The sequence below is a fragment of the Hippocampus comes genome, unplaced genomic scaffold (assembly GCF_001891065.2).
Source record: "Hippocampus comes isolate QL1 unplaced genomic scaffold, H_comes_QL1_v1.1 scaffold9, whole genome shotgun sequence".
In the NCBI taxonomy this organism is placed as follows: Eukaryota; Metazoa; Chordata; class Actinopteri; order Syngnathiformes; family Syngnathidae; genus Hippocampus; species Hippocampus comes.
In genome coordinates this window covers 2606398-2617727 of record NW_017805275.1, presented here as the reverse complement: position 1 = coordinate 2617727, position 11330 = coordinate 2606398, and the positions used below count along the sequence as shown (strand labels likewise).

General features: G+C 41.1%; 1 protein-coding gene across 1 annotated transcript; it reads right to left on the bottom strand.

Annotated features, from left to right (window-relative positions):
* Positions 1–609: 609 nt before the first annotated feature.
* faf2 (Fas associated factor family member 2) lies at positions 610–10715 on the bottom strand. Its single transcript, XM_019869926.1, has 11 exons — positions 10545–10715; positions 9799–9867; positions 7378–7512; positions 7163–7239; positions 6952–7090; positions 6060–6145; positions 5858–5949; positions 5426–5603; positions 4380–4551; positions 4157–4300; positions 610–1619 (listed from the first exon to the last, which is right to left on the bottom strand). The coding sequence occupies exons 1-11, from the start codon at positions 10605–10607 to the stop codon at positions 1437–1439; spliced, it is 1338 nt and encodes a 445-aa protein (XP_019725485.1). The 5' UTR covers positions 10608–10715; the 3' UTR covers positions 610–1436.
* Between the last annotated feature and the right edge of the window lie 615 nt (positions 10716–11330).

The window sequence follows — 11330 nt, the reverse complement described above, 5'->3', positions numbered from 1 at the left end:
ATAAGCAGCTAAGATTTGTTCGGATTTGTGATTGATTGCTTCGTAGATGCCATTTCAGGTATACCAATGATTTTTTTTGGGGGGGGGGGCTGCGGTGGGATCATGGTTGACTGTCCTTACCTGGCCTGGTCGTTAAGGGGTCCTCAGCCCACCCACCAAGAGCCAGAGGCACGTGTTGTGTTTGGCAAATATGTTTTGCTTTGGTACTTGCACATTTACAGTTACCTCATTTTTCCATGTTTGTAATGTGGGGGGTGGGAGGATGGAAACTAATATATATATATTTACACACATATATATATATATATATTACATAGAGGAAATTGTTTTAATTTTTCATTCCATTGGAATCATTGTTTGTAGCATTTAACATGAACTTGTTAGTGTATTATATGCATCTGTATACTGTTAACTTTTTAAGATTTGTACTTTTTTTAAATGAAAGTTGCTAGTTATGCTTTACCAAGTAGTGCAATCATATTTTTTTTAATTGTGGCTGATTGGAGAGGGTTGTTCACTAATAAATGTATTACATATACCTATTACAACGCGTGTCTCATTTCAAACTGATGCAACCACAAATGTTCAATAAACCCACTTTTTTTTTAATTTATAGCTGGGGAAATGTCATCTTTACAAGAGTTTATTTGGATGTTACAAGCAAAACGGTGAGTGACGGCAGCCTAGCAGAGCATGTCACATGGGGAAAAAAAGCTGTGGCCCCTTTTGTGAAACTTGAGCGTCAGTCTGCACAGTCAACATGCATCTGGTCATTATATGACACAGATGAGTTGGGGTGGGATGGGGGGGCAAATTCCATGTTTATGAACACTTATGTACATGTTACTCGTTTAAAACAGGGTTCCCATGTTTCCTTTTAGTTGAAATCTGGCTCTGTCTTATGCGTCATACGGAAGTAAAAAAGAAGACAAAAAATGGAAAACTCAAAGGCATTTCTAACCAGTGTCAAAACATTTTTTTTCTTTCTTTCTTGTGACAATACTAAAACAAAGCCAAGGCGAATTACTCTAAGGTAATTTTGGTCATGCGATTTAGCAAGAGACCCAGCTACTTGTCGGAATATTTTCTCAGTGGAGGGAATACCAGCCTCTGCAAGAACTACTTGACTCCTGGGTAAAGACAAAATGAACAGGCAACTGATACACATGAGATGAGACCTCCGTGGACAGAAAGGGATTCAAAGATGAACTTCAACAAATATTTAATAAAATTCAAGACTTTCCAGGCTATTGGGAACCCTGTAAACGCAGGCGAACGACAACTGCCCAAGGGGAATTCAACAAAATTCCAAATTTTTACTCAATGATCCCTTAGTGGCCATTCAACAAAAAAAGGACAAAGGAGTGGGGGTACGGCTGAGCATTGGAGAAGGTGTTCCCACACAGAAGTGGCTTGAGGTCTTTTTGTTTTGTTTGTTAATCGTCCGTAAGATCCTGAACAAAAAGGACCTCAGAACGGCTGAGTCCCGCCTCTTTCAGCGTGGGAGGGTTGGGCTGCTCCTCGGTTGGAAGGCAGGGCAGCACTCGGCGAGGGAAGTTGGTGACGATCTGAAACTTCTCCGGGCTTTCTTTCAACGAGAACAGGAAGTCATAGATTACCTGAGAACGAAAAAGATGAATGAAGATCTTGGACATTTACGACAGATTGGAAAGACAATGCTCGGCTGTTACAGGTGTTTCGATTTTTTATCTTTGGCTCTTGACTCAACACGAGACTTGGTTTTCATTTGACTGTTTTTGTGCATTTTACAGTCTTCTATTGTATAAACCATCGTTGGTGTTATAAGACTTATTTTTGCTCCATAAAGAGCACTTTGGAAGCAGCGGTGCTTTAAAGTGCTCCATAAATACAGTTGGGTTGATTTGAAATAAAAATAGTTTAATTTTGTAGCAAAAAAAGTGGGTGGGTGTGTGAGTGCGCTTCTTTTACTGCCACTCTGACCACTGTGCATCACAAAAAACTAAACGTAACATAAAACAAAATTAAACTACTTCGACAAGATATGTATATCTTCAGATGATGTGATCACCTTGTAACCTATACCAGGGGTCCCCAACCGCCGGTCCGCGGACCGGTGGTACCAGGCCGCACAATAAGAACTTACATTAATTCCGTTCTATTTATTTTGGAATACGAAAGATATTTTATTTTGAAAAATTACCCGATTCTCCGTTACATCTGTCTGTGTCACTCTTGACGCACGTCACACCACGCTTCTCCGTCACGTGACCGATTACGCTAAAAACAAAACGCCGGCGCTTGCTAAATGAGTAAAATAAACTGCTGGAGATCGCAAATGACAACGGCCTTAAAAGTACGTTCGAGACAACAACTCTGCCAGTGTTCTGGATTCAAGTTATGGCTGAATACTCTGAGATCGCCACAATAGCACTGTTGCTATTTCCGACATGCAACCTGTGTGAGGCGGGGGGTTTCTGCAGCAACGACGACGAAAACAAAATTACGAAGTAGACTCGACATAAAGCACACACTTCAGGTGTCATTGTCTCCTATTACCCCAAGATGGGACCGCCCAGTTGAGGAAAATCAAGCTCGGGGCTCGCACTGATTCAGCATTGTGGTGAGTCGACATTTTCATGCACTTTGAATTTGCGTTGTATCGTATTTTGAAGGCAATAAACATTACCTTAGCGATCAGAGTGTTGCAGCCAGATTAGACGCTCCTCGTGTTTATTATCATCTCTCGAAAACGCCACAGTGTTCATGCAGCTCATACCATATTATTTTGGAGCATTTATCTGCCACACCTTAAATGCCGGTCCGTGAAAATATTGTCTGACATAAACTGGTCCGTGGGGCAAAAAAGGTTGGGGACCGCTGACCTATACAATCTCAGAAAATAAGGAAAACCCATGTGTGTTCAACGATCCCCGATCAGCTGAAAACCATGTGATCAGATCTGAATTCCGATCATGTAATTAGATTGGGACATTATTAAGAAAGGCATTCACCACTTTTCTCATTTTCCCTTTGATTTTAGTTCAATATGTATATTTTGGGTTTCAAGTTCAAATAATGGACTCATTATAATGGAATTACAGCTAAGCTTTTGTTGAGTTTCAAGGTTGGGTACTAAAGTTTTCTGCAAGAACAGCAGCTTCACACAATGGCTTTGATAGCTGTGAGCTCCATATGAAGAGGACATTTCACCAGCTGTGGAAATGCATTTTACAGTGTTCTCACAGTATTTATGAGTTCACAAAAATTCCAAGAAACCATTTTGTCTCGAGTCTGCTGATTTGCTCCGAGCCGCACCACTGGTTGTGCAGACCAATCACAAAGCAACAATGTGCTTGGAGGCAGGATATGAGGCTGTGACAAAAACAAGAAACGCTGAAGCCAGGGGAAACATCCATCCATCCATTTTCTTATCCGCTTATCCTCACAAGGGTTGCGGGCGTGCTGGAGCCTATGCCAGTAGTCTTCGGGCAATAGGCGGGGTCCACCCTGAACTGATTGCCAGCCAATCACAGGGCACACGGAGACCAACAACCAATGGTGCTCACAATCACACCTAAGGACAATTTAGTGTGTTCCATTAACCTGCCATGCATGTTTTTGAAATGTGGGAGGGGAGTACCCCGAGAAAAGCCACACAGGCACGGGGAGAACATGCAAATTCCACACAGGAAGGCCAGAGCTGGAATCTGGCCCTGCACCTCTGCAGTTTGAGGCCGATGTGCTAACCAGTCGACTACCGGGCAGCCAGGGGAACCAAACATGGCAACACTGGAGGACGAATGCGGTAGGCGTGCACACGTTGCCGCATCGATCAATCATCTCAAAGTATTGGACTGAATGTCCCGACTTTCCCGAGCAGATAACATTGGAGCAATCCCAGACTGATAGTGTGGGGAACTCCTTTGAATGATTCACATTATCAATCTGACTCTTGCCACGTTAGTATTGTGGGACTTGTGAATTTTCTTTTTTTTTTTTTTTTTTAATGTCAAATGGATCATTCAAAGTAATATACTATATAGCTAGAGTATGTATATTTTTTAGGTGGTTAAGTCAAACTATATTGATGAATATAAAGTGCAAAACCCAAATTTAACAGAATTTTGAGTACAGTTTTAGCATACACAAACTACATCCCTGAGTGAAGACTCACCGTAAGCGACTGCCCAAAGAGGAATCGTCTTTCCACGCGCGTGTCATTGGGCAGCTTGAACACTATTTTGACACTTTCTGGATCATCTGTAAGTGGCTCTGGCGGAAGACATTCCGACTTCCTCTCCTTCTCCTCTTCCAGTGTCTGGTAGAAGACAATATGCAATATGACCTGGATTGTTTATTTAACAGGGTAACGGGTTGTGATGCACAGTGAGACTCACTCGTCGTCTCCGCTCCTCTGCGAGAGCGCATTGCCGGACCTTCTCCTCCTCTTGCCTCCGTTGCTCCTCCTCCTCTCGCTTCTTTCGGTCCTTCTCCTGGTCAGCACGGAGGGATGCCTGGTACGCCTCGTCTTGCTGTTGTCTTAGCACTTGGGTCTGACTCCTCTCCTCTCTGAAATAGAAAACATTCATCCACAGTGAAGCCTCACTTTTTCGTGGTTCATTTTTTGCACCCAAGCTATATCATAGTTTTTTTTTTTAACAATCACTTACATATGGATTTCTTCAATACGCATTCAAGTGTAAAAATTGTGCGTCACCCTCTAACAGATTTTTGGAACACCTCTCGCCATAAATGGGCTGTTCAAAGTAGAATTAGTTTAAAATAAATTAAATGAGTGTCCAGGTTGACAGTCCTCTCTCTCATCTGTTTTGGGTGTAATTCCACTGTCAACCACTATATGGAAGCACATAATTTAGTTTGAGTGCAAATTTGAAACAACAATGGAACCAAGAAGTATTTCAGCACAGCCTCATTTTTCTTGAAAATTGTCATCCTCTGTAATCCTACTTTGTATGCCTACAGGAAGCTACAGCTGTAGGTTCATTTTATAACGAGCAACAGGCACATGCATACCTGCAGTTCGGCAGCTGTGGATTCGCATAGCCGCCTCTGACTCACCCCCTTGTGGAAAATGCTAAAATTTGGGTTGGGTTCTTTTTATTTTCATTAATCATGTATATTGTGAGCTGATAGGTTGATGTGGGGAAAATGTGTTGACTGTAAACAGAGAGGGCCCGTTGCAGTGTTACATGGTTTGTATTATATTTTGCAATCCAATGCTCTTATTCTCAATGCAATTTTGTGTTCAGATGTGTTTATAATATTATTAAAGGTGCATTGTATGGGGGATTACATGATGTACTGATGACAGTGTGGATGCATAAGGACATATCACATTACCCGACATTAAAAAAAGTAAAGCATGCGTCTGAATGTTGCTGAATTGTTCTTAAGTGTCTGAGAGTTCTACCAGTGTCAGTACCGTTCAAGGCGCTCAGACATCAGATATGTTTGGTTGGCTTCCATAATGAAGGTGAGCTGACTGACAAAGTCCTCTGGCTGGATGAGACCCTCGAGGCGGCCAACGACTGTCATCTTGCGGTCCTTCAGCATGATCATGGCCAGGAATGGATAAGTGTTCTCCCGCAACGCTTGGGAAACTAAGTGGAATAGACAGAAGCTTTTATGAGTCCACAATGCTGCTAGCTGTTGTCAAAAAGTACACACATCAGGCCTGGCAAAAAATAAGAGTGAGGCATGTTTGGGTGCGGTACTCAAAATTTGAGGAAAAGCAGCAGAACCAACAACACATGTTCACACGTTTTCACTTGCCCTTGTGCCCAACTGAAAATAAGACACCATTAAACAATATACAGGACTGAATGTTGAGTTAAATAGGAACTCATCTGTTTACCTCTGTAGCCCTCAGGCTTGCTTGTTGAGCATGCCCAGAACAGCATTCGGGTGTTGACAAAGGTCACTACCTCTTCTGTACATAATGTGGAGCTACAGACAATGACACAGCAGCACAAAATTAATCTATGCTTTTACAAACAGTTCACGTGCTTTGAGAACATCTGTAGACAACAGAAGACCAACAAGTCCACAACACATACCGGCAAAATTCATCAGTGTCTTGATGATCGTCTCCATGGAGGTACACTAGAAGGTAGCGGAGCTCCCGTTTGGCATCATTTAGTGCCTGTCAACATATGTAAGACAATTTATTGTAAAAAAGAATGAGACTGGAGGTTTTTGTGGCTCGAGCTCTACTTCCCATAGCCAACTAAATTGATCCTAGAGCCAATTCATCAAATGTCTGTTCCACACAAATGACTAGGGATGTACAATTTCGAAAAACAATAGAACTGTGATTCCCCCCAACCCCCAAATATTGAAATTGCGATTTAAAATGCCATTTTTTTTTTCAGGGTCGTCTTCCCTCGTATTATTTTTTTAACAAACACAAGCAATAAATTAATCTTTATTCCAATAAACAATACCAGATTTACTGTACATAAATGTTGTGGTCTTTTAGATAAGGCTTACATTAAATTAAGGCAAATGAACCATATGTTAATGTGAAAGACATTTTATCTACCTAAATTAAGTTAAATTGTTAACATACTAAACACTTTGACTTGCAGTATTTTAGGGATTCAGTCAGTGAGTCATGAAGTCAGATTACATCAACAATGCAAACAAAACTGTGGCTTCATGACCCCATGTTTCATGAAAGAATGACATGTAAACAAGTGGACTACACTAGACATTGCATAAATATATAAAATAAATGTGTTTGTAAAATTAAGCCTACCAACTGACCAAAATGATTTTGTTTTTTTTTTCTTCGTCAAATTTGCAGTCTGCGATTTGAAAACTGCATTCTACTACATTGCGATGTCGATTTAGATTTGATAAATTGTTCAGCCCTACAACTGGCAAATTCTTAACAACCAATTAATTACTATTATGCAATCAATCAATCAGGCAATCCTCTGAACTCACTTGACTGTATGCTCCCTGGTAAAAAACCGGATGTGAGCGACCGTACTTTTCCTCAAAACTACGAATAAATGAAACAACATCCCCAACGGGGTCTGTAACACGACCACGGGGGTCCGGCCGCACGAACCGCAGGGCAAACCTGGAAGACAAAATAGAGCCCTTCTGTGATCTGTCCCCAAGCTCAAGGTCCATATCAATTTAGTCATCTTACCTGAATATGTCCAGAAGTGTGTAATAAGTAAATCTGAAAGGTAGCATTATCAAGTAATAACTCCATCCTAGCAAACCCTGGAATACAAAGCCAATTAAATCAATGAGTGGAAAAAAATTGGAAATCTTATCGGGTTGTTTCATTTCAAACTTGAGCTCATAATTTGTCCAAAAGCAATAAAAAGTCATTTTTCCAGTAGAAGGCAGCAGACCTACCCTGGGTTGTGGCCTGGAGACAATATAACTATATACTCGGTGGTCTGTTGTGTTGACCTGTAATGGTCTAGATGGCGGAGGGTTGAACACACTGGGCACGCCTTCCTCCTCGTTGAGCCTGTCTTGTACTGCAGCCTAAAAGGCAAAACATTTAACTTAATCATGACCCCAAAACATTTAACTTAATCATGACCCCAAAACATTTAACTTAATCATGACCCCAAAACATTTAACTTAATCATGACCCCAAAACATTTAACTTAATCATGACCCCAAAACATTTAACTTAATCATGACCCCAAAACATTTAACTTAATCATGACCCCAAAACATTTAACTTAATCATGACCCCTGAAGGAAAAAGTCAAAACTGACAACAGGAACAACACTTTGGGGGACTATGATGAGGCTATACAGTACTCGCCAGGTACACCTGAAGCCCAACTTCTGACCAAGCACGAAAAGCCCTTCTCCAGTGGTGGGATCATTAAAAAACTATATTATCAAGTAATAACTCCATCCTAGCAAACCCTGGAATACAAAGCCAATTAAATCAATGAGTGGAAAAAAATTGGAAATCTTATCGGGTTGTTTCATTTCAAACTTGAGCTCATAATTTGTCCACAAGCAATAAAAAGTCATTTTTCCAGTAGAAGGCAGCAGACCTACCCTGGGTTGTGGCCTGGAGACAATATAACTATATACTCGGTGGTCTAATGGAAAAACAAGGAATAAAGGGAGGGCAAGGATAAACCTTCATGGGCCCGGTACAATGTAAAAAAGCATCTTCATTGACATCAATCCCCTCAATATTGCGATTGCGATTTAATGTGCATTATTTTTCCAGGGACCTCGCCCATTGTTTTTTTTTTTTAAACAAAGACAAGCAATTAATTCACCTGTATTACAATAAACAATATCAAATTGAAAATGGAATTCTCTTATAGCACTTTATCTACACCACAAGGTTCCCAAAGAGCTTTACAAAGTCTCACATTCACCCATTCATGTACACAATCATACACTGTGAGGCTGCTGCCATGCAAGGCGCTGCCAGATCCACCGGGATTAGGGTTCAGTGTCTTGCTCAAAGACATTTCGACAGGACATGAGTAGATTAACAATCCATCCATCCATCCATCCATCCATCCATCCATCCATCCATCCGTCTATCTATTCACCTGCCTGTCATCCATCCTACCTGCCTACCTGCCTGCCTACCTACCTACCAGGTTGAAGACACAAAGCAGTGATTCTCAACTAGTTAGCCATTTTGGGTGGGTTGAGGACAGCAAGGATGTTTTCATATTCAGATTTTTTTTTCCCGGAGCAGTGCAGAGGTGTACCAAGTTCGCACAAGAAAAATATTAGGCCAAACAAAAAAGATAGTGTGTTTCCGGTAACATGAAATTTCAGCATAGGGTCGGTAGGTCGGACAAAGTTTTTTTTTTTTCCATCAAAAATTTAAACAAAATAACCATAAAACATAAAACAAGAAGACATTGAACCCGCCGCTCCGCGGCCGGCGCCACCGCCACCTATTTAGTTTTCTCCCCGCTCCGGACTCGGGGGGCCGGGGCGCGCCGCCGCCGTCCTCCTCCGCCCTCGGTTTTTACTCGGCCCGTAGTGTTCATCAAATAGTTCGCTGAATTTTTTGGATACATCAATGGATGCTATTTTCTTAAAATTACGTTGTGAGCATACGACTGTAACACAGAAAACGCGGTTTAAACTGTCATCGGAGATCGCGGCCGCCGCCATGTTTCAATGTTGTTGACAGACAACAGGGCAAACGACGCACGCGCTCAATGTGAATATCGCGAGTTTGCACCGATGTAAACCCTCTACACAAAAATGTAGAGGGTTGTTTGAAAAAAATGCTGACCGTCAAGTTTTTTTTCGACGTAGAAATTCTCGGTCGGTCGGGTTACCGGAAACACACTACTTTTTTTTCTACGCCTTAGGTAAGCGACGGACGGGAATTGTCACCCACTTAAACAACTACAATGTGGCTTAGCCTTTGGACAGCAATATGTGATTGGTGGCAGGCAAAAAGCATTCGAATCAACATTTAAAAATCTTGTTTGCTGTACATGTATTTTCAGAGGTAATTTTACACAAAAAAAAAATGCTGAACTCCTTAATCTCAATAAAAATATGTTGCAACAATAGGAAGATGGGGGTCGCAGGTTGACATTAGTCGAGACCTACAGGGTAATTTTCTTTTGAAAACCCCCAAAAACATTTCTTAGTACGGTGCACTGCAATTTTACACTAAGCCAAACTACAGCTACAATGGTATACGCAAACAGAATTTGCACATTATTGTTGAGGCCAAACGTTTCATGGTTGTGGCTGACATAGAACTATATGGTGTGACAAAAGTTGACTTGTCAGCATATGAAAGCTTTGGCAGGTTACCTCAATGTTCCAATTATGCTGCTCTAATGTGCGTCGACATTGATCGATTGATTCCAAGCCGGTAAGGTCCTGTCAGAAAGAAAATATATGTATGAAGTGTACAAACTCAAACATTACTTGACATGCAAGTTAACAAAGGCAAAATTGACATAAAACACAACAACATTTCTAGCATGAAGCGGAAGCTTAGCAGAGGAGCTACTCGCTCTCGAACTGCCCACCAAGGAAACTGCACTATGATACAGTTCCAATAGCGGATTAAAGCATGCATTGGATCGTTTTCATTATAATAATCCGAAAGTTGTCCAAAGATGACTTCAAAGACACGTGGCAAAACTTTAGTGACAGCTAGGTCCTGACTGTCGTGATAAACTGAACTCATTGAAACAAGGGGTCGGCGATGTCGTGACACCAGAGCCGTAATATCAGCGAATCAGATCCAAACTAATGTTTAGTTAACACCGGAGCATTACGTCTTGGGCTCTGTTGAAGACACGAGCGATCGTCTGCAATTCAAATCAATTCAATCCCCTTGAAAGTCCGCTGACTCGCAAGATATGCTAGCTAATGCTAGCTTTGGTTCTAACGTTAGCGCCGAAGTTGCTCAGTCTCGAAGTTGACTGTGTGAAAAAGCTTCAAACACTTGACAGTTGGACCACCGGTGCCAGTTGGCGCTCAAAGAACACACCCCATTGTATGATGGCAAAAATGAACTGGCTTCGGGTCGTGTATTAGTCGTCGTTCACCTGAAATTGGAGGAGTTTTTCGGTCTGCGCCTGCGATAATTCAGGCTCCTCTGGCGCCGCCATCTTAGCTCGCCAATCACCTAGCAAGCCTCAGCAACGTCAAAGCAGGAATTCGCCGAGCTCGAGCAGCACACTGCTGACACCTGGTGGCCTGGATGACGTGGCACTCCCATCAACCGCCAATCAAACTGAGACTCAAATGTCGGGACTTCATGTTTTGTTCATTAGTTTTAAAATCAAAAACAAAAACGACAAACGTAAAAAACATCCATCATTATATTTTAGGATCGGGTAAAATATTTATATTTTGAAAAAATGGCTACAAGACTGTATTTAATTTCAATATTTAATTGGTCGTTTATGTGATCAACTACCATTTTATTTACAATTAATTGTATATTTAATAAAATAGAGGGAAAATTACATGTCGACGTGAATATTAACGTGGCTTTCTTTATTTTCGTATTGACAATTAATGAGCCAATTATTAAAGTAAACAGAAAAAAGACTACACCACAACTACAGAGCCTCACATCCACCCATTCGTGCACAACACAAGCTCAATCATAAAGTAGCATTTTTGGGGGGTTCAATTAATGCAACAAACCTGATTATGTAAATCCTCAGTGGGCTGGATTGAAGATTTTTTTTACTTAGGACTGCAAAATATATTGAAAAATAACATCATCATGATAATGGAAAATGTGATTTATGCATAATCACAAAGAAGTGGGATAAATGATGGTTGGATTGTACAGTATGCTTTTATCCTATTTTGAAATAATG

What these genes read in the sequence shown, in the direction of transcription:
- faf2 (XM_019869926.1), bottom strand. Translation starts at nt 10,607, where the DNA reads ATGGCGGCGCCAGAGGAGCCTGAATTATCGCAGGCGCAGACCGAAAAA. An exon ending in AGCATAATTGGAACATTGAG is followed by an intron (nt 7,513 to 9,798) that starts GTAACCTGCCAA and finishes TTTGCCTTTTAG; the next exon opens with GCTGCAGTACAAGACAGGCT. An exon ending in ACACTTCTGGACATATTCAG is followed by an intron (nt 7,091 to 7,162) that starts GTAAGATGACTA and finishes TTTGTCTTCCAG; the next exon opens with GTTTGCCCTGCGGTTCGTGC.